This window comes from Priapulus caudatus, unplaced genomic scaffold, assembly GCF_000485595.1.
Source record: "Priapulus caudatus unplaced genomic scaffold, Priapulus_caudatus-5.0.1 Scaffold13, whole genome shotgun sequence".
NCBI lineage: Eukaryota > Metazoa > Priapulida > Priapulimorpha > Priapulimorphida > Priapulidae > Priapulus > Priapulus caudatus.
The window spans coordinates 298,612-322,411 of NW_014577074.1; the positions used below are offsets into that span (position 1 = coordinate 298,612).

A 23,800-nucleotide genomic window follows, 5' to 3' on the forward strand; every position below is an offset into this window, starting at 1 on the left:
AAATTAGCAGCCGATTCTCAGTTCGCGCAGTCACCGTTTCCCTGGTTCTACTAAAGGAGGCATACAACAGTATAAAGCCTCCGCAAATTGTTCTATTTCGTTTCTAGAAAAGGCATTTTTTGGCTTTTTTTCCCGCCGAAATTTGGCATTAGAGTGCAATAATTTGCATTATGCAGGCAAGTTAGATGCCTCGTGGACGTCTAGAAAGTAAAATTAGTTTTGTTGTGTATTCGTGACATTCCGTCAGCGACCGATTGGTCATTTTCGTGTTTGAAATGTGTTCAGATAGAGGGGGGGGGGTACTGTTCACAGTTCACAGTGAAAATAAACTGCTTTTCACATTTCACAGTGAAAATAATGCTCTTTTCACATTTCACAGTGAAAATAATGCTCTTTTCACAGATCACGGGGATAATCCAGTTTACAGCTAAAATTTCAGACTCGTAAGATAAGGTTATAGAAGTATACAAGTGTTCTAAATATCAACAACACTTCTAAATATCAAAAATATGCTTGCGCAGTAGTCATGCTTATACATGTGTGTGTGAGTGCGTGCGTGCGTGCGAGCGAGCGTGTGTGCGTGCGTGCGTATATATAGTTTACATATGTTCTTCTGCAGCTAGGGGGGTCCGGGGGCATGCCCCCCGGGAATTTTTTTAAAATTAGGCTATATTTGGTGCATTCTGGTGAATTTTGAGGCCTGTGACCGGTTTCTGGAAACCGGTGCAAACTGGCCTAAATCCGCGCCTGACATGCATAGATTCACGAGGAAAGAGACCTCTTATTCACAGTTCACAGACTAAATAAAAGCTAAATCACGCTTCACGCAAGGTGGTCCATTCACAGTTCACAGACAAAATAAATTGCAATTCACAGTTCACGAGGTATAAAAACAACCAACAATTTTAGAAATTTAATCATCTATAATTCACTTCCGCGCGCATATATTTGCTATATTGACTAATCGTGCGTCAATAAACTCAATATTCACAGAAAGTATATAAATTCAAGCCGGTACGGGAGATCATTTGCATAATATATTCTAGATACCTATAGACACATGTCTTAGCTATACTCTCTGTGAATATTGAGTTTATTGACGCGCGATTAGTCAATATATTAGCAAATATATGCGTACCGTAATCTCCCGTACCGGCCTGAATATAGACACTCCCGATCACGTTTCACGAAAATACCCTTACCCACCCTCCAGATAAATTCGCATCATAGAGCTGGCAAAAGTTTCGAGCGGAGCATAGTGCATGAATCTGTAGTTATTTAACATGAATAAAGTGTATGTTGTGTAAGAGAAGTATCAGTGTGAGTATTTTTAATTAATTTCTGTTCGATGCTTATTCAGGCCTGCTGCCTATGGACGCCCTCTACTGTTGCTCTAAAGTCGCTCCAGTGGTCTGAGCATCAGCGGCGCCAAGCAATCCCCCCGATCCCCCCCGATGGTATGAACCATACATGGCGCCCGTGACGTGTTAAATACCAAACCAATCAGCTTCCTCTCGTTATTATACTACGATACAACCTAAAGCGAAGCAAGTGCAATATTGTTTCCATTTTATTAGTTTATTTACAACAACTTGAACAAGTAGGCTAACTGTTTGTCTATTTAAAATTTGCTCAAAAGTGTCGCGATTGTTTGCTAGAGTGGAACATTTCAAGGCGAGTTGTAAGGTAGCGGAGATTAGTTACCAGGCAGTGGGACAAGATAGCGTAGCCGTAGGCTTATCTCAGTATCTGCACTGCAGTTAGCTCCAAGAAACGGTATTGCTAGGGTTAGAATACCCTAGTGTATAGACAATCCGTCGCACAGCCTGGTCGGGCTACACTGCAGTAGGCTAGGGCCTACTGCCAGTAGTAGTAGTACTACTATAAGTTATAACTTATAAGTATAACGTTAATGATTACCTCCCCTCGTCCTGCTCCTCCTCGGGTTAGTGTAGTGAAGCGGAACATACGCCTGTATCATACAGGTTAGTAGTACTACTAGTACTACTAGTAGTAGCGCTCATAGGGTAGTATATATCATATGTCCCCCAGGGTACTGCCGGAACTAAACCGACCAGGCTCTCCGACTGTTACACGTCGTAGGTTTGTACGTCGTTCCAACATAGTGTTAAGCGAGAAGGGAACTTGTGGCTATGCCGGAACGTACCCTGGGTACGGTCCGGTATACCGGAACATATACTCTAGGTACGGTTCGGTATACCGGAACGTACCCTAGTGATATGGTTAGGGTTAGGGTTAGGGAGTAGGTGTAGGCGACTCCCTATAGACTCGTTAGTGGAGTAGGCGAGGTACGTTCCGGCATATTAGATAGTACCAGGGTACCACGTTCCGGTATACCGGACCGTACCAAGGGTACGTTCTGACAGTACCCTGGGGGACATAGACCCTCTCAGCACTAGTAGCTCTAGTAACTATATAGTCCGCGTACAGTTGCCACTGGCAAACTGGTAAACTGTACGCGGGCTATAGTTACTAGAGCTATGGCAGTAGTATCCCTGGCCTTAGCTCTAGTAGTAGTACTGACTACTGTAGCCCGCGTACAGTTGCCGCAGGGCTATAGAACATTCTATTAGTATTACGAATGCTAGGGACCAACCCGCTGACTGGCGGGTACGCGTCACTTTCCTTCGGGCGTAGAGGGAGGGTGCCGCTACGTGGCAGCACTATAGTCACTTCGTACACTTCCGTCATTCCACAGTCATACTTCCATGCTAGACATGGCCTTATTTCCCTAACCTACAACAGAGCGGCACCCTCCCTCTACGCCCGGGGGAAAGTGACACCCGACTGGTGCTGCTGCAGCGCCACCAAAAATGGCCGTTTCAAGTTCGTAAATAATTTTTGTTCACAAGAAATATCGCAAGCAGACCATTTCAACGATAGTTAGAGGTTAAATTTTAGTAGCTGATATAACTCAAGACATATTTACTTTGGGCAAGAGGCATTAATTGCCTACCACAGACGTTTTATAGCCGCGAGTAACCATGAATAAGTTGGTCCCTAGCATTCGTAATAGAATGTTCTATAGCTCTGCGGCAACTGTAAGCAGGCTATAGTACTAGAGCTACCCAGGCCTTAGCTCTAGTATTATAGCCCACGTACAGTTGCCGCAGGGCTATAGAACATTCTATTACGAATGCTAGGGACCAGCTCGCTGATTGGCGCTGCTGCAGCGCCACCAAAAATGGCCGTAGAAGTTCGTAAATCGAATGTTCGTTCACAAGAAATACCGCAAGCAGACCATTTCAATAATAGTTAGAGGTTAAATTTTAGTTGGGGATATAACTTAAGACATAGTCACTTCGGATAAGAGGCATTAATTAGCTACCACAGACGTTTTATAGCCGCGAGTAACTGTGAATAAGTTGGTCCCTAGCATTCGAAATAGAGTGTCCTATAGCCCTGTGCCAACTGTATGCGGGCTATAGTACTAGAGCTACCCTGGTCTAGGCTTCAATCTAAGTAATATTATATTTCCTATTAATAACGTTTCGCATAGTAAGTATAACTAAGCTGTTGACAGTGTTGTAGAAACTAGAATAACTAGTATTTTGGACTAAGTTGTACCTATAGGTATAACATATGAAGGAAATATATCTAAGGCTATTCATACTAAACACTAAACAGGACTTACTACTAGAACTTTACTAATACTAGTACTAGTACTACTAGTAGTACTACTGGTGGGTCTAGTCTAGTTAACATGTGCCACAATACTTCATGTCTACAATACAATACACAATAGGTCATGTCTTCTAGACTAGCTCCCTAGTAGTAGTAGTAGTAGTATAGTACGCTGTAGGGCTGTCATTGGTATGAAATTATTTCGATTCGATTATTGATATTTTTGTTTTCGATATTTCGATCCGATTCGATCCGATTCGATTTAATAAAAATGTAATAAAACATGATGTAGCAAAAGAAACTTTGGCAAAATATTCCGACACATGACTTCTCTTGCCTTTCCTGGACCTGAATGAAAAAACGAATTTAATCTTTTATCAGGCAGGCATATGAAATCTCAAAAAGATTTCTAGTGTATGGAGTATGTATATATAATAAAAAAAATTGTATGTAGTGACGGAAATGATATTGTGCAGGGGTCGAAATTAGCGGTACCCCGATATCCGCGGGATAGTAGATTTTTGTGTTGGATGCCAGATTTCCAATGCTTGGTATCCCGCTTCGATAGTTATACAAAATCGTCAAAATCGGGATAGTGGTTGTTGAGTTATCAACTTTATACGGCAGCGCATCTGAGCGAGTGCGCACGATCTGAACGGGCTCAGGCACCCTGATTCTCATCGGTCTCGCTGCTAGCATGATGTATCCATTAGGAACCAAAGGCTGTTACTACGCCACACTATAGCATTATACAGCGGCAAGAGCTTGACAGCGGGCATAGTATAAGCGTATAAAGCGTGGCAGATGATAGTCAGGGTGGGCTCAGGTATTATTAGCTCTTGATTGTATCAAGCAAACCAGACTATGCGTCTAGACATGTACGTTTCAGCGTACTGTGCAGGCCTGGCCGTATGTAAAATGAACACGAGCTCGCTGGTGTAGGGATGTACCAACTCTTTATTTTTATATACTGTATCGGATTGCTATTTTTCGTTTTATTTCAATATCGGTATCGGACGCAAATCTATTGCGATTTATCGATGAGGTGGGTATCGATGACAGCCCTAGTACACTGTACACCATAGACAACTAGATTAGAAACCGAGTATCCGGATAGCCATTGGATATCTGGTGATTGTCTTCGATATAGTCCCTTGGACGAGTAATTGGAAGAGTAATATTTATGAGGTAATGAGGTTATTGTGATAAACTGTGTACTGGGCTTATACACCACAGTAAACCTAAGCTGAATGATCCTGTATTACATAAATTTGTATACTGTATAAAAAGATTTAATAATATTTAAACATTGTTGAGTAGAAGCCTGAGCGATTCACATGATGTGCCCTGAGCGATTTATGCTTCAATCTTGTAACCTCAACCTCATAAATATTAGTCTTTAAAGTCCAAGGGACTATATCAAAGATGCAGACAGACAAGGTTGATCAAATAGACAGATCAACACTGTGGATCGTAGTAGAAAAAGCCTGAAATTTACAATTAACTAAACAGGAAGTGGGGAGAATTCCAATACGGAATGACAGAAACAAAGAAGCTGTGAAGATGGATCCTTTGAAGATGACAATGAATGTGGAAAGCAGATGATCAAGTTCTACAGACAGACTTCATCGAGTGAGAAGGAATGCCAATCTGACCATGATAAATTTTATGAAAGGTTATAAGTTTAGCATGGAGAAAGCGGACACAAAGAGGAGGCCAATCAAGTAGAGCCAAAACAACATCAGAACTATCAGGATAGTTTTTGGAAACCCAGCTCACAGCTTTATGCTGAATGGAATCCAATTTAAAACAGTTCTGAAGTGTATAGAGGCACCAGCCTGGCGAATCATATTCTAATGTGGGGAGAACCATAGTTTTTTAAAAGCCAGGGACCGAGTTTTAGAATTGGGAAAGCTAAGGTTACGCCACAACATACCAAAGGAACGAGACGTTTTCTTACAAATATAATCAATGTGGACATTCCAGCGACGATTGCTACTAATAATATGAGACCCAAATATTTTTTAATAGGGGTAAGAGAGTACAGCGAGTACGTAAAAGTCAAGGGTTATTTAGAGCGGATAATGCGAAGAATTTTACATTTTTCAGTATTGAAACACATATCCCACGTTGTTGCCCACTTCTCAGTATGAGTAAGGACACTCAGACTCTGGAGGGCTAACTGGTCACCCTTATTGGAGATAGTGCGGTATAGAACTGTGTCGTAAGCAAAGAGGCGAATGGAAGTAGAACAGTCAGTTTCGTCCAAACAAATCATTTATAAAAGACAACAATGGACCAAGCACAGAACCTTGGGTTATACGAGATGTGACAGCAACCACATCTGACTTGCTGCCATTAACACAGACAATTTGTGAGCTATCCTTCAAAAAGTCTGAAATCCAGTTTAACGTAGTAATTTCCAAACCCAAGTGACCAAATTTGAAAATTACGAGATCACGAGGAACCCTATCAAAAGCCTTGCTGAAATCTGGAAATACTGCATCAGCCTCTGGAGACTTGTCAAGACTTCATGTCCAATCATGAAAAACATTGATTAACTGGGTAACAGTAGAAAACCCATGTAGAAAACCCAATGTTGATGATGGGACAGACCCTTTTTTTGTCTATCGAAATGGCTCATAACAGAGGAGTAGACTATATGCTCAAATGCCTTAGAGCAAAGAGAAGTCAAAGAGATTGGGTGATAATATGAAGCAAGGGAAGTTCCATCACCTTTATAAATTGGAGTAATGAGAGCTTTTTCCAATCGAAAGGAAGAGAACATAGGCTTGATAGAATAAATTGCGTAGTGAAGGCCCAAGCTCATGTGCAAAATGATGCAAAGTGAAACCAGGCACCTTATCAGGACCAGCAGCTTTATGTGGGGATATGTTCCTAAGCACTGAACACACACCACTTAGGGAGATAACAATTTTGCTCATTAGGGGGAACTTATAGTTTAAACATAGAATAGGGGTTGCACAAGAAGTAGAGATAAGCTTTCGATGCAAGAGACTCACAGGAAATACCATCACTTTGGAGAATGGATGGGATACCAGTTTCCAGTTTTTTTATTTATTTCACGAATCTTCTAAAGGGTTTAGCATCACCATCAGCAAGTTTATCACAAGCAATGCCATTTAGAAAATTTTAATGCCATGTTTACGATTCAATTGGGAGACAAAATTTCTTTGATGGCGATATCTAGACCAACTAACACTAACAGGTGTTTTAGAATGCTTGGCCCTTTGGAACAAGTGATTCCTCTTCCTCATAGACTCAAATTCTCTTGCATTTTGTAGATAAAACAGTGGTTAAACATACCACTGACCAGTCTCCACAATTTTAAGGATAACAATGGATCACAATAACTATCAGAAATATAATTATATATATAGCTGCTAAAGAAATTCCCTGAGAAAATTAGTGTTTTTTACTTGCTTTTTGTCTTAATTTTCAAACAGCCATTCAGTCTAAAAACTAATGTTGTTCGAAGCTGAGACATGACAGGAATTTGCATCTTAAGTCAACAGAATAATCCATATATAGCAGCTGTATATTGTTATAGATGCGACCAGAAATATTTTACCTTAAACGTAATATCAACGTAAATGTTTTTTGACCTTTCCTGTTTTTATTTTGGTGGAGTACTGTGCTTGAGGAAACATATTTGTTTCGTGAATTAAACACTGGAGGTATGTAACAATAAGATTAAAAGTAATTTTTACCTCAACCCATCAGCAAGGCAGTTGTTTATGAAGAAAATCTATCACAGTGTTGTAAAGTAGAACTCCGTTAATTGTATCTATCTGCATTGGAAGCACACTGAGGCTGAGAGGGTCTATGTCTCCCAGGGTACTATCGGAGGGTACCCTGGTACTATCTAATATGCCGGACCATACCTCGCCTACTCCACTAACGAGTCTAGTGAGTCGCCTACGCCTACTCCCTAACCCTAACCCTAACCCTAACCCAAACCCTAACCCTAACCCTAACCATATCAGATAGTTACCAGGGTACGTTCCGATATATCGAACCGTACCCAGGGTTTCCTCCGATAGTACCCTGGGTGACATAGACCCTATGAGCCACACTGAGCAGTAAAAGAAAACAAAAGTTTACAAGCAGTAGTAGAATTACATCAGAAGTAAGCTTCTGTTGTTTGTTGTTTATCCCGTGAGGATGTTAATAATAATTAATATTATTATAATATAATATGAATATAAACAGTCAATGAATAAAGAAAAGCAAGTTGATTATTTTATTTGCTTTCTCTGTACATGTTTATAGGTTTGTGTACCCTAGTCACCCTCAGGAAGAGAAAGAAGAAGAGTCATTGCTATGAGTGGATAGTAAGCAATTTCAATTGAGCCATTATTACAGATTTCATTTTCATGTGTTCCAGTTTGTATAGTGTGGATTAATTGTGATTTTCCTATTCTATATTTAGATCATTTTCTCAGTACGTCCTTGTACGTATAGCTATGTGTTCACTTACACTACACATGGGAAATTATACTTGTGTTGTTAGATTTTAAATAGACCTGAAAATAATTAAACTTTGTGGAAAGACATGCATACTTTTTATAATACATTTTTTACAAACGTCATGAATAACATAATCAATTACATTCCGTTGAACCAATTTACGTTGTTTATTATTAAGAATCTTTTTGTTTTAGCGGCTACTCTGGAAGAGGTTATGACCATGCAAGCTACGATCAGTATGGTAATGCAGTGGAGCCCTCTGCGATTGGAAAGCTGCAGCAGCAGTACTGGCTGACGAAACAGACAGTAATTAAGAAAATAGGCAAACAAGAAGACGAGTTTGTAGTCGCGGGAGATGCCGAATTGGATACGAAGCTTGAGGTAGGTACAGGGCCTACAGGCAACAAGTTCTCATAACGAGTCGATGGGTGTTTGCTGTGTGAGCATACACACATTGAGTGTGTCGCTCCATTTCACGTCTTGTGTTAGAATGGCTCCTGGAACACCTACAAAACCTAAAATAGTAATTTTAGTATATTTCTGTGTTTGGCAAATTGACCAGATGTGTATTTTGTCTCAGAGGCAATAAAATTTGGATTGTGTAATTTTGTTAGGTTAAATCCTGAGGTCGTAGAAAATTGTTTTTTTTTAATTGTTGGAGAATTTGTGAAAAAATATTTTGCCGTTGGTGTGCGTGGTGTCTGTTTTGCTTTTTAAACAGAGCTTTTTAAACCAGTTTTGTATTTTACAGCCTTAATAGAATATTTACCGCATATTGTTTTCAGTTGTTTGAGGCCATTCAGCAATCATGCGCAGAACTGCTCCGGGTGATTGAGAGATACCAAGATGGCATTTGTGGTTCGTAGATATAGGATAACAATTTACAATATCTATATCTATTATCATGAACATATGTATGCACGTACATATGTGTGTTGAGATGTGTATGTGTGTGTGTGTGTGTGTGCGTGCGTGCGTGCGTGCGTGCGTGCGTGCGTGCGTGCGAGCGTCTGTGGTATTATCTTAGATTGTTTTCTACCATCAACTAAATTTTTGCCTGGATGTCTATATATTGATATGTATGTTTACAAAGCTATAAGCTATGGATATCATTACAGGTATGTTTGATGTGCACTTTTATGTGTTTTGGGGAAAACACTCTATTTTATACTGGCATCAGGGTAAGCTAATATCAACAGTTTGTTTCAATATTGTCTGAAGGTGTCATCAGAAAAATATTGGTTTTCTTCTAGCTTTGTCTCAAGAGGAGAACTGTATGGGAAGGTTTCTCAAGGAACAAGGCAAAATTGACAAAACCAGAGCTGGTAAAATGCTGGTAGCTGTTGGCAAGACAGAAGGGTACTCAGCACAGCAAAGGTAGGACAAACTGAAACCATTGTCAGCTATTAAAAATAATTATATTTTTGAGGAAAAATTTAATTAATTTCCCCGTTATCAACCGTTCATACCACCGGTCTAGCAATCTAAACTCGTTAATAGATCAATATACTTGGATTTATCATAAAATAAAATTACACTTCATGTTATCGTGAAGTCCTATGAATTTATTTCAAGGTGGCTGTTGCTGCTTTGTAATTCAGACTGATCGGCATCCATGTTATTTCAGCTGGGATGTAGCCCAGCATTTGTATGTTATATAAAAAAAATAGGCACATAACATTTTTACTAAATTTCTTCTTATTTTTGTGGATGAATCTGAGTGAAATAGATTAATTGTACTATTATTTACTTGGGTAAGAAAATTCCGTGGCACAGCAGTAAAATCTATCAGTAAAAAGTATTTGTTTATTTATTTATTTAATAAACAGTTTTACATCCTTTCACCTTAGCTCCAAGAAGTATTTGCAATGTGTTGCTTCGATGATGGGTGTTACTAAATACGTGTATCACAACTTTTCAACACCATTAATTAGTACAGATTGTTTATTATATATATGTTGTTGTTCCATTATGTTGTTTGTTCTTTTACGACAGGCTTGCTATTCGAGTTCCATTAGTGAGACTGTACAATGAAGTGGAAACATTCCAGTATCGTGCAATCAGCGACACTTACATCACAATCAGACGCATGGAAAAGGCGAGAACAGAGTACCGTGCTGCCCTCTTGTGGATGAAAGATGTATCACAAGAACTTGACCCGGACACATTCAAACGGCTGGAAAAGTTTAGAAAGGTAAACCTTTGGTAGTCAAAAGTATGAAGAAGTATGTTTTTCTAGATGCAAACTGTGTCGTGTGTGATGCACGTTGTTGCGCGGCTCACTCTGCACAAGGTTCGTATGTAGAAAACCTGGAAAATCTCGGACTTTTAACGTGTAAATTTCCGTGACTGGAAAGTCCTGCAAAATAGCCATTGGTTCTGGGAAATTGGAGATTATTATTTTGGGGCCTAGAAAGTCCTTGACATTGAGTGCAAGTGAATTTTTGCTGATAGGCAATAAAATTGGATTGTTGCATGAGTTTGTTCAATGATTGTTCAATGATCGCTTGTTGGGCCATACAAAACACAAGGATTGTATTCGGCTCAAATCTTACAGTCGTAGAAAGTGAACCTTTCAAGTCCTAGAAATTTGTACAACTTCAGGAAAAAACTTCACCTTAGATATACACACCCCATCTGCACTCCTTAAAAAAACATTAAATAAACTAATTAATAAATAACTATTATTATTAACTTTACTATTAAACCTAAAATATAACTAACCATCGGCTGCAGGTGCAAGGTCAGGTGAGGAAAACCAAAGCCAAGTTTGACCGACTGAAGGTAGACTGCATACAGAAGATTGACCTGCTAGCGGCGAGTCGCTGCAACATGTTCTCACACGTGCTCGCCAACTATCAGTCGACGCTGCTGCACTTCTGGAAGAAGACATCGACGACGATGGGCACAGTACTGACCAGCTTCAAGGGCTACCAGCACTACGAGTTCAACATGCTGAAGGTACTGCTGCTGCTGCTTCTACTCCTACTCATACCATTTTTTTTCTGTTATGTTGAGAGAGAGCTATCCATCAGTTAGTTATATAACCACACCTCCCTTGGATATTGTTGCTAGGCTGGTCAAGCTAGACTACTTGCATTTTACGCATGCGCATTGAATTTTCTGACTTTCAGCAGCGTGTTAGTAAGCAGTTTTTAGAATGCCTCTAATGCAATGATTGACTGAATTGTCAATTAGCTGATTCGTCAGCTCTCTCTGCATTCCTACAGACAAATGAACAATAAGAGATATTTTCTACTCGTCTGACATAGTCTGATAGAGCTTGCAGAAAAACACTGGCATTTGTTTGTGCATCCATGTCTCTGTCCAGGCACACGTCCCTCAGAAATATTGCGCCAATTCCGTCTGTTTTTACTAACAGCATTTCATTTAACGTGTGTCGGTGGGAAGAAATCTCGAAAGACTAAGAACAAGTCGCGAAACTGGTGGTCAATAGGTAAAAGATGAATTTTTTCGATATAAGGTAACACCGTGAACATATCTATATGATCGTATATTGTGTGTATGATATCGTACGCATAGCATAGATATGTCAGTGGTAACAGAAGTCACTAATGTTCGATCTCTAATCGCAGGAATTAGCAGAGCCATGTAAGAAACTCGTGGAGCAGACTTCGACCGTCCGACAGCAAGCAGAGAAGGAGGGTGATTCTGCCAAGGGAGAGGATGTGGTCGCGAATAAGACTGAGGAGGAGGAGGAGGAGGAGGGGAGGGCCGACAAAGAGACGGCGAGTCTAATTAACATCGAGGAGGAGGAGAGCAACAAGGCGCTGATGCAGCTCGATCGACTGCTGCAGGACTCGAGTCCTATCGAAGAGTGTCCCCCTAGTCAGGTACTGCTCACATCTAAACCACGCCACTCACATCTACCTCGTTCTACTCACAGCTAAATCGTGCCACTCGCATCCGTGCTAGTTGCTTCTAAATTACACCACTCGGATCTAAATTACACCACTCGGATCTAAATTGCACCACTCGCATCTAAATTGTGCTACTTGCTTTTAAATATCACCACTCGCATCTCAGTCGCGCTATACCTGCACCGAAATTTGACCTATATCCGTCTGTGAGAAATAAGCCCAGTTTTTGTCGATGGCTGGCCATCTTCGACCAGTGTACGCATGCTTTCAACATGTGCTTGTCAAATAGTTGACTTTGCGGCACTTACGTGCATGTTACCTACCATCCATTGTTTTTATATGGTGCATATCGCAATGCGCAATGAGCTACTTGTCCATTCACGGGAGGGGGACTAGGTCAAGTGTTATGATATTGTAAGAGTTCTAATGTAATAGTCAATAGTAATGCGTTTTATGGCCATCATGTATAAGTGGTAAAACCGTGTGTATTCTCTGTTAGTATTGAGTGGAATCTGTGATTATTTCACATTTTTAATGGTGTTCTGTTATTGCACAGCTTCTTGCTATGTCTAGCGCCCGAGCGGGAAGGACCCTAGAATCACCAAGAGCAGCACAAAATGGTGAGTATGTTGCCATGCAGAGTTAGGTAGCAATAAGGAAATAGAAAATGAAATTAAAAAATAATTTTAAAATTTTAAAAAAGAAGGCAGAAAATTCACTATAGTCTATGCATCGTTGGATGAACGTTTTCTTGTCTTTTCCTTTCTTTATTTGCCGTCTGCCACTTCATAAAATACGTTTTTTGATGCCCCCAGGACATGTTTTGTAGCGCAAAGCGCAGCTTCCTGCGATGTTTCGAAACAGGTTAATTTCTTCTCTTGCGCTGGCATAGGGCTAGCAACCTCACTCACATTAGAGCGAGCAGGTCTGCTGGAGAAAGCGTGCTATGGAAACCAAAGCAACACAGTTGCCGAGTCCACATGCAATGGCAACGACAGATAAAACACTTTCTAAACTATGCGTTTGTTGATGTGCTCGGTAAACGTGTAGTCCAGTATGTGCCTGTGGATATGGTTGTTTGCTTGAAGCGTGAGTACCTGTCATGCTCGAAGCAGGTACGTCTCTTTAGGCATGAGAATTGTTTAAAATCCTATAGCCTCAGGGGACAAAGCCTCCTGAAACTGTAGAATTACGTTGACCAGACCAGTGGCAGACCAGACACACCACTTACCAGGACCCGCACAACCTGCAACACCTCAGTCCCATTACCATGACCAGAGCTTTGATCAGGTCTTGACTAGGGGCTGTGATGGGGTGTGGTGCAGGAAGAAATCACAATGTCAGAATATACAGAATTTATCATTGTGCCAGTCCTGCATGTGATCAATGCTGTCGTTATGAAAACCAAAGCAATACAAGGCCCTGTGCTCCATAAATAGAGCCAAAAGAACTAAATGTTTTTTTCTAAACTACACGTTTTGCTCGATGCGCTCTGTAAGCGTTTGCTCACGCGATTCTTCTGAGTCACCGCAGTGTTTGACGCCCCGTGCCTGCTCTCCTGCAGACCCGCAGGACCTTCTCTCGGACGACTACGCTCCCGACGACAGCCAGAAGGACGACATGGTGCTACTGAACGAGATCCTCAACGTACAGAGTTCGGCCGTCAGCGCCGACGACTTCAGCAAGGAGTGGCAGGCTGTGTTCGGCTCCCAGTCCCTCGCCGGTAAACGCACGCGCGCCGCAGCGGCTTAGCATACCTGTAACCTGCATCGCATATGAAACCCTGTAACCTGCATCGCATATGAAACCCTGTAACTGTCATCCAAAGTTTTTCAGTCGAGATTTTACGTGTAATCTGCTTCACAATTAATTCCTATTGTAAAAGCTTCTCGCGTGAAACGAATCGAATAGCGTCCAATATTCGCTAGTAGCGTGCGAGGCATACAGAGGATTCGAGTTATTGAATCCATTCTAACACTGAGTAACCGCCATCACATTTGTTAGCTGTTTGCAGGCGTAGAATTTGAGATATTGAATCGATCCTAACGGTGAATCACGGTCAACATGGGCTAGCGGTGTGCAAGGCGTAGGACTCAAGATATAAAATCGATGTTAATGTCGTTCTACGTGAAACAAGTTCATTAAGATTTTATTTTTAGGATTTCACGATAGTATCAAGAGTAATTCTCTCTCGTGACCGGATGTAAGCAATCTATTAGTAGCGATGACTGCTTGAAACGTCTTTGCCGAGTCGACTGAAGTTATCTAAGCTTGTCAGCAGATGGCAGCACACGATCAAATCCTGAACTGGCATTTGCTTCTCTCGCGACGAGTGCCTAACATCGTTCGTCTGCGACGTTTTCAGGCCAAACCAACTACACGCCAGTGGAGTCGGACGCCGCACACGACAACCGCAAGCAGTTCATGCCGTCGCAGATGCTGGACATGCGACTCGACTCGCACGCCGGAGCGACGATGCAGGCTGACCAGCGACAGACACAGACAGGTAACCAATGCTGCCCATAGCCTCGTCTCACGTACACCAAGCTGCTGTTTGCGTAGGAAGCATATTAAAAACTGAACAGTACAGGGTGTCTGGGTCATGGGTAGGCATTACGGGTTGTAGTTGCATTGTCTTATCTCTAGTAGCTAGTAGTTCGTGAGGATTAGAGGAGGCCTTGGCTAGCACTACGGGGGTGTGGTTCCACTGGGTTATTCTCTTTAAGAGCTTGGGTAAAAATATTCGAGGCCATCTTCACACTGTGTAGATTGCATTAACTTTTTGTTGTGTCTCAAAAGACAAAGTGTGCTTAAAAAATCTACAGCAGTTCCTAAGTAAGAACCTACCTTCACTCCTGTCCTGTTTTTATTCACTCCTGATTAATTATATACAATTATTTACAACAATGATGTTTCAACTTCTGTCTCCCTGTCTGTCAGTATATACTGGTTATTATCAAAAGTAAATAATCACAAATAATAAATAATTTGTGATCATTTGCTCCTGTTATTTTGTAGCGATGGAGACTGCTTACTGCCTCATCATTCATTGCTTGTTTTTCATATATATCTATCAGAAATCTTCTCTGGGTTCCATAGTAACCAAAACACGTATCCCTCCAACGAATAACCGTTGGGCAGCTCTAGCCAATAATACTTAATTAATATAGACTTAAGCCACTTCACACATATGCGCGGCATATTCCGTGCAGTCAGTGTGACATGGTGGTGGTGGTATGGGGGTGGGGGGAGGGGAATCTAGACCTGTTACCTGACTTGTCTACTGTTTACTGTATACTGTTTAATGCTGCCTACGCGTAACTACATATGAACTATCACGTTTTCTCTATGGAAAACACCTGGGTTTCATTCAAAAGTGACATCATACGAATTATAACTGGCTGTTTATTGACTGTGATGTTTTATTTTCATGTCTATTCTGTACTGTGTGCTCGGTAGTAAATCTATTTCAAGTCGTGCAGTTTATTTTCCTGGTGCATGAACGTGCTCATAGACATAATTTATTCTTATTCGTTTCTTGTAATGATCTGTGTTGCCGCTGCGCATGACAGCACACCCATATTCAGCGTGGGCACCGGCCGCAGCAGCACTGCAGTGCAGCGGCGTGGGCTTGCTTGCTAACTATCCCAGCACCATGATGCCATACAACGGTCACACGCTCGCTGGCCCGATGTTGCCTAGACCATCAGCTAGTGTGGGCCAGTCTCCACGTGCTGTGCTGGGAGAGAGTAGCGTGCAGGCGGTGGCCTGGCGTGGTCCGGCAGAAAATCCCAGTCCAGCGGAGATGTGCAAAAATCCACGAGATTCCGCCAATTGTGATGATGTGTTGGAGGGTGAGAGTGTGTTAGGGTTTTTGTGTGAGGTTGATGGTCCAATTGGTGTGCATGTCTAACAACGTGTGCAAGGCTATAGTCTCTCTCTCTCACTATCTCTCGCTAACTCGGTACCTTTCCTACTCGTGGTCACCGTTTACGTGTGTTTGGTGGTTGAATCACTGATTCTTTGTGTAAATTCTCGATCCTGCTCTTGAGGCGGATTCAAGTGGATACAATGTGGCGCCACCATGAATCGGCTAATCGGCATTTGTCGTTAGGCGTCAAACGACCAAATATGATAGGTTGCTTTGCACAAAGGTCAACATGCAGTTTGAGGAGGATTGGGATGGATGTTTTGATTGGAGTGATTGTTTGCGATTCTTTGGACAGATCAAGATGAAGCTGTCATGATCACACGGATCCGTTCCGATCAAACATACCTCACGTCCGCGTCTACGTATTCCTGTTACATTGATTGAACCAAGATTAACTTTTGGGACCATGTTGAGTGTCTGGATCTATAACATCTGTGTTGTACTAGCGCAGCTATATATCTTAGTTTATCAAAATAAGCAAGATAGATAGGTGCCTGATACTGATGGTCAATTTGCACAAATTTACGTTAATCCAGCTGTCGCGGGCCAGTACTAGTGTTATCACCGACTGAATGTTTATTCCATGTGTTTACTTTCTTGGCTTAATGGCTTTTTGACTTCTGCTATTTTCAAGCGTTTCGTGTTCTATCGTATGTGCATTAATTGGTGTCCAGGTTTACGGGCAAAGGCAATACATATTTAGGTTTGGTTTTATATTTTAATATTGTTGTGGTTATGGTTTATGTACATAAATTTATAGCACATACATATAATATAACATACACAATGTATAATTTAACATAATGTATTATAATGCATTAGAATTACTTAATATATATTTATGTACATAAATAAATGCTAATCGGCTTGTGAATTTAGTCTGTATATAGTTTACGAGTGATTGAACCCATGTTTCTCTGAACTGTAGGAGCTGGTGCGAAACCCATGATGCAACAGCAGCAGCAACAACAAAAGCAGACGATAGACCGGCCAGCTGGAAAGAAGGTAGCAGACTAGCAGTAGTTACAAATCTGTTGCGTTACATGCCTATTGTGAATAAATGCAGTCAAACCTGTGTTAGTGACCACCTCTTTCTGTCTATAGAACTGCACCCTGTCCGTTGAGGCCACTGTTGCCATTTTCCTTGCATGGCAATTGTACAGTGAAACCACTTCTATAGAATAGCTACCTAGCTGCAATGGTCGTGTTTGCAGTGGCCGTTATATACAGGTATTACTTTATACTTGTTATAATTTGCCCCCCCCCCCATAGCTAGTGTAGGGTGGGGCAAGTGATGCACAGCCAATGACAAACTGCCCACGATCAACTGCCCAGAACAGAAGCTATGCGTGGTTTTGCCCTCCCCCCCTTCCCTCCCAGGCAAAATGAGTTAGTTATGGTGCTGTTAACTGCTTCCTGACCAAAGTATTATAATGAGTGTTATGATAAGTCATAGTAGATACAGATGGTCAATTAGTAGGACCTTTGAATGGCAACATGACTACTCCACTATCCATGTTTTATGACCATACAGGCTTTGCACCGTAATGGCATAGACATACCTATTACTTCCACCTACATTGTATGTAGCTGTCCATTTTTAGCTCACATTGACATCGTCAAGATGAGCTATTGCCATGGGGTGTCGTCCGTCGTCCGCCCGTCCGTCCGTCCGTCCGTCAATTTGGCTACGGTCAACGATAACTTGAGAAGCATTTGACCCACATGTTTCAAATTGCATACAGTTGTTACTATGGGAGAGATGTGAACGTCCTATTTTGGAGCACGCCAGTTGACCTACTTTCGAGCCACGCCCACTTTTTGGCAAAAATGGGAATGACCATAAGTCAGTTTATGTTCAACGGATTTTGCTTATTTTTGGTATGTGTATGAATAAGGATTGGCCCCAAAACATATCACGGGGTTTTGATATTTTTTTTTAATTATGCAAATTAGGTAGATTTTGCCAATTTCACTATGCATTTCAGTGTCTGCCTACGGTCAATGATAACTCAAGAACCGTTTGACCCACATGTTTAAAATTGCATATAGTTGTTACTCCAATGGGAGGGATTTGAACGTCCTATTTTGGAGCATGCCAGTCTACCTACTTTCGAGCCACGCTCACTTTTTGGCAAAAATGAAAATGGCCATCTAGATTCATTCGATTTTGTTAAATTTACCTACCTACCTACCTAATCATACCTACGTGGTGTAATATTGTGTTTTAGATTCTTTGTTACAGTAATTTGACTGGAATATTTTATTGCTTTTATTTGCGCGATAATCGAAAACCAAAATGGCGATCATTTAGGCGTAGCGCCATCTCTCGCCCATATTTCAGGCCTGAAACATTTATTTTCGCATCAAAACTAACCCTGAAACAAAACAGTGAAATTTCTATTAGTATAAAACAGGGAATAAGGACATTTGATAACATTTTGGTCCATCATAAATGAAACACTTACCAAATTTTAAATATCATCTCCCTCTTCTATCACACCCAAGGTGAGCTATAGTGTCATTGACACTTTCTTTGAATTTGGTTTCATGGCTAATATTTTAATCCAGTATAATAATATATGCATTTTAATCCAATATTCTTTTTTAGTGTATTGCCATAATAATCTGCATATGTTCAGGAGCAAATCAATGGTTTTATATGTGTGTTTTTCATTCACTCCTAATAGTACGTTGTATAATATATCATCATGGTATTACTCAATGTAAACGTGACTTACTGCTCGTGTTGCCTGCCTTCCAGCCGGACCAGAAGGCGGACATGTCTGCTTGGTTCAACCTGTTTGCAGACCTGGATCCTCTCTCCAACCCAGATGCTGTCGGCCACCAGGAAGCTGCAGTCGACGATCGAAACTGCTAGGTGGCAGCAGCAGCAGTAGCATTAGTGCTGTGTGTTTATGGCAGCTGCCATGTTGGCGGCTTCGTTGAATGTGTTTGTTGTTTTCGGAGTCTAAAGGGACTGCGTAAAAGCAATGCTACGTATACCAGTCAGTAGTTCTGTCTGCGAGCAGCTTGTTTTTATAATGATAGCTGTTGTGATAATGTAGACACGTTGAAATGGTTTTTCGTGGACGTCATACGGTAATGGTATTAAGGAATATTCCGTCACTTGTACACCACATAAAATGCTCGGCACAAAATTGTCTGTTGAAAAGGCACGTGCAAGCTATATTTTCGTTATCACACACATGCGTGTACGTATCACTATTGCTCATTCTGTTCTGTTGTAGTAACAAGTATGCTAGCCCAGTTATAAATTACTCAAACCATATCTAATATAGCCATAGCAGCTGTTATATGGCTGATGGGTGAGAATTCCTATCTCTGTTCTTTACCATGTTCTTTAAAATTAATATTTTTGTCTGTGCCATACTCACACAGAGAACAATATAATATGTATCCTGGTTACTGTTATTTGCAGACAGTGTATTTATGTGAACCCTTTAAATACATTTGTCTTTACAAGAATGAATGGATACAAGTACAGATTTTGGTTCCAGGCCCTAATGTTGACTGTGAAGAATAAGGCATTGAAGTTGTATTTTTGTGAATAAAAAATATGAAACAAATGCCTCTTCCGACCGTGGAACTGCCAGCTTTCATTTACACGTCCGTCTTTTTAAGTCATGTTACAAGACAAGATATTGCGGAGGGATGTCGTATCCTGTCCAAGTTTTAAGTTACTTGTTAGTAGTACCTGTGTAGGTTTAGTTAGTTATATACTATTGTCTAGTGTTTGAAGTGCAAAAGAAAATTCCATAGTTCGTACATTCTTGTGCTCCAACGTTACACTCGTGTGCGCATTCGCATGTGTGGCAGAGTTCCTATTTGCATTCGTGTATTGCTATATCATTAGCTATCAATAGTGGTCATGGTGATAAAGTGATTTGGGTTTTAAGGCTGAATTTCAATGTATAAACCGAATTAAAGTGCCACTGTCAGAATGACCAAAACCGTCAGCCAGAGAAATTCATTTATTACAATATAGAACAATCTTTAATTGACCTATCCACCACGAGTGAATGACAAGTAGGTCTAGCCAATCAGTGTTGCAGTAAAAGCATTCTAAACATTGTGCTACTTAACAAAGGGTTGCAAAGACGACAATTTGGTGTGCACTCGTAAAAAATCTGATCTAGCTTGACCACAACGTCAACAATATCCAAGAAGGGAGGGGTGGTTATCATGTTCAGACGGATAGATCAGAGGAAGGGAAATTGTATTTATTTAACATTATTCATTATTTAAGGTGTCTGATGCATAGATTACTCCATGTGATAGCTCAAAGGTGTCACAAACCTGCACGTCAGAACAGAAATGTACTGAATGTAAAATATATCAAACTTCTTGGGTGTATTTACGATTAGTATTTATTGAATGGGTGTATGTAATTTCTAAAGGAACATTATTTAACTAGTATACCAAAGAGTGAAAATATGCTTTTAAGTTTATTTTTCCGTTTAATATATTTATTTCAGTTCACTATGGACCAAATCTAAGATACTTGTACCAAAGATGCTATTTACAATTTATATAATCTACAGCGCAGATATATCGTTGAAGCCTGTATCCATATTTCACATATATGATCAAGTAAATAAATATGTGGTGTCTAAATACCTATTAGTATGGTTAACTTTTTTGTGGAATAATGTTTTAGGTCACATTTAGGGTTAATTTCAGGTCATTTTTAATTATTGAAATATATTTACATTTGTGTGTCTATCTACATTACGTTTCTTTGCAAGTCTTGTCTCTTTTATCCCATCATACTTGTTATCCCATATAGCCCACCATCCCTCCCAGCCGGAGCCAACAAGGCATGGCCGACGTGGTTATGCCTAAATCGCATCAGGACAGGGTTTGGTCGATGCGGGGCACTCATACAGAAATGGGGATACACTGAAGATGGCCCAACCGAATGCGACTGCGGGGAGGACCAATCTCCTGAAATGCCCCCTATTACCAGAGCCCTGTAGCCCTGGAGACCTTGAGGCTCATGCCGTGCCTGGAGACCGTGCCTGGAGACCATGCCAGGTCATGTGTGCTGCAGTGGCTAGGCCGGGTGTAGTGTAGTGACCCGAGAAGAAGAAGAAGAAGAAGCCCACCAAAAACAACCTGAAACTACTAATGTAGTGTGCTGACCTTTTATTTGATTTAAGAATTTGAACTCAGTCATGTTTTTTGCACTAGGACACTTAGTAAATCAATTATGAACAAATTAATTTTTTTTTTTCACAGCTGTATTACTAGTATGTACTAATACATTCTAAAGATGGAACAGTTACATTACCACAATACTATCGATAGAGTATTTAGTACTACATTTGGATGTAAACAAATGCCGACTGCACGTGAATGTATCAAACGATCCTTTATCATGACAAAGACAACAGCAGGAATGTAAATACGTGATACTAATGATCTAATAATAGGAACAGATGCAACTTAGATAGCCACCTAACCCATTAACATTAGCAGTACGTAATAGTGGGACCCTCCCTCTATTATGTGCTCTTAATAATCTCCAAATTACACTAAACACAGAAAACTAGTGCATACCAAAAACCCGATCATGAGAGGCAGACGAAGAAACGTCGACACGAACAAAAACTTTCACGAAACGATCTATATAAAATAAACACGAAGTAATGAGAATTAGAAGCACATAGCAGCCGCACACGTGCCGTCCTCCCCGCATTTAACGACACCCCACGGTAAAAAACATGGCCGCAGCCCCGAGAGGCGGCCCGGCCCAATATCAGACACTGACTGCAGAGACATAGCTATTTACATCGTAGCGTGCAGAGCGACCGGTGGGTGATTCGCCAAGTAAAATCGTGCGACTAAGTGAGTACTGACCGAGCTGAAAAAACTTGTGTGAATAGCATTGCGTGCCGGCGTGCTGCATAAGTTGCTTGTTTGCAATTAAAAATCGGTTTAAGAACGTTGAACCGGCCAATGTATCACGCAGAAAACTACACAGGTGCCATCATGCACGCACGCACGCACGCACGCACGCATATACACATAAACACCTGCAACACACACGACTTACACTCGGGGCATCAATCCCTGAAGGTTGGAGACCGACGAGTAGTTAGTTATACGTACGTTGCTCAACAGTTACCACAACGTAGACGGTATGTACATTTAGCGAGTGCACAGACCGAGTATCCAGAGTACTGAGAACAGAGTACAGAGTATCCAACGAGTTTGTTCACATGCGAGTGTTAGCTCTTCCTGGCAGTGTAGTCCGCAAGTGAACTTTATGCATTGCTGCACAGGGAGCCTGGTGCCACACCGCCGACCCCGAACACAACACGAGTGGAGAGATGTCGGTACGACACCAGGCGTCCGCGCGGTCGGAAACATTACAAACGGTCACGCCGTCACAAACCTACGACGTCATCAACTCTTGGCAGGTGGAGCGCAAAATTTATGCCGTTCAAGGCTTGCGACGTTGAAACCAATTACAAATTTTCAAACAGCGAACACTGTATAATTAAACATTAACGAACCGAGACTCGCTCTATGAGTGAATCCGACTCGTGTACGTAAAAAACGTTTAACACGTCGGATCAAGAATTCACGCTTCTCCCAGTGTGTCATCCGACGTTCTCTAAGAACATCCAAACGAACGAGCAATGGCGTAACGAGCGAATTATACAACCCATCCAAACATCTACTGTTCAAAATTCAAAGATTGGTCTCAGAAAAACGCCGATTATCTATAGAAAATGACGGGGTAATCTGTAAAAACGAGCGTTTATCAGCAGAAAACGACCGATTATCAGTACACTGTTTAAGCTGTGTCGTGCCCGGACTGACAGCTGTTTACACGGCTGCCTGTATAAGCCCTTTTGCACACCGACCTCGCACTCACTCGACACAGGCAGGCGGAGTTGCCTAAAAGTCGCTGTCGCCATCATCGTCGTCGAACTTGTATTTCACAGGTTGCCGAGACCGACCCGGCCGTTCCTTCGCTGCCACGTTTTTCAGTATGTTGTCAAAGTCTTCGTCGTCGTCGTCGTCGTCCGATGTTGCCTTCTTCTTTGGCTTCTTCTGAAAGGTGAAACAACCGGATGTTTGGAGGCACAACAACAACTTGGAATAATAAGTTTACCAGATGTCATGGTAACAGTGGATGAATTCAAATCTTTTAGCCTGCTAACGACATTTATCTGCATAAATCAATCTATCACTCTAAGCGCACATCTAGCCTTGTCACTTTGCCAAAGGTGGCCCATAAAATTATAGGTGGACAAACAAAACTAACAACACAAGCAACGAGAGTGCTAGGAGAATAAACAAGTGCCGCAGTGCGACAGGGCTCATCTGGTGTCTGGTGTTCTGCTGATAAATTCATTTGTGCATAGCAAGACGTCTTATACATAAGACCTCAAATTTCGGCACAGTGATGGATTTTCCTACCATGATGCTATACACCGACTATCACGAGCCTAGGTCGAGCCGTTTAGATTTGTGCCGCAATTCTGCATTTCCTTCCTATACCTTAAGTTAAGGAGGGAATGTTCCCCCTTCTTTTACACCTCTTGACCTTTGACCCCCAGCCTCGACATCCCAACTCGTTTTCGGATTACCCCCCCACGTCCCGAATATCGTGACCGTACGCAGAGCGGCTAAGATTTGTGCCCAACTGTTGACGCACGGATGCACGCTCATGCGATTCTACAAGCTGCATCTGACTATGTCAGATGAGCTAAAAAGTATCTAGCTATCATTCTAAGCACACACCTAACCTCATCTCGTTTCAAAAAAGGTGCACATAAAATAATGTGCAAACAAACAAAAACAAGATGCTAGAAGA

At 41.3% G+C, this 23,800-nt stretch overlaps 2 protein-coding genes across 10 annotated transcripts in view; one reads left to right on the forward strand and one right to left on the reverse strand.

The window, feature by feature from the left end:
* The first annotated feature begins 1,441 nt into the window (after positions 1-1,441).
* LOC106808791 (islet cell autoantigen 1-like) lies at positions 1,442-20,592 on the forward strand. 9 transcript variants are annotated; one of them, XM_014811687.1, is made up of 14 exons: positions 1,442-1,457; positions 7,939-8,000; positions 8,331-8,517; positions 8,922-8,994; positions 9,390-9,513; positions 10,132-10,330; positions 10,873-11,097; positions 11,733-11,990; positions 12,574-12,637; positions 13,582-13,740; positions 14,383-14,523; positions 15,590-15,871; positions 16,877-16,953; positions 18,713-20,592. In XM_014811687.1, the coding sequence occupies exons 2-14, from the start codon at positions 7,990-7,992 to the stop codon at positions 18,827-18,829; spliced, it is 1,917 nt and encodes a 638-aa protein (XP_014667173.1). In that variant the 5' UTR covers positions 1,442-1,457; positions 7,939-7,989; the 3' UTR covers positions 18,830-20,592. The 9 variants fall into 9 exon arrangements, with proteins under 9 accessions (XP_014667173.1, XP_014667132.1, XP_014667199.1 ...); XM_014811646.1 differs by lacking the exon at positions 1,442-1,457 and adding an exon at positions 1,515-1,551; XM_014811654.1 differs by lacking the exon at positions 1,442-1,457 and adding an exon at positions 1,526-1,547.
* Positions 20,593-21,102: 510 nt separating this feature from the next.
* Positions 21,103-23,800, reverse strand: part of LOC106808123 (DNA topoisomerase 2-alpha-like) — a gene marked incomplete in the record, with an annotated part of 41,196 nt that continues 38,498 nt past the window's right edge. Inside the window, 1 exon segment of the mRNA XM_014810707.1 lies at positions 21,103-23,034. Within this exon segment, the coding sequence (XP_014666193.1) occupies positions 22,879-23,034 (156 nt within the window).

Bases quoted from the DNA above. Each gene is read 5' to 3' on its own strand.
- LOC106808791 (XM_014811687.1), top strand. The intron at 12,638-13,581 runs GTGAGTATGTTG...GCTCTCCTGCAG, and splicing joins ACCAAGAGCAGCACAAAATG to ACCCGCAGGACCTTCTCTCG. The intron at 13,741-14,382 runs GTAAACGCACGC...CGACGTTTTCAG, and splicing joins CGGCTCCCAGTCCCTCGCCG to GCCAAACCAACTACACGCCA.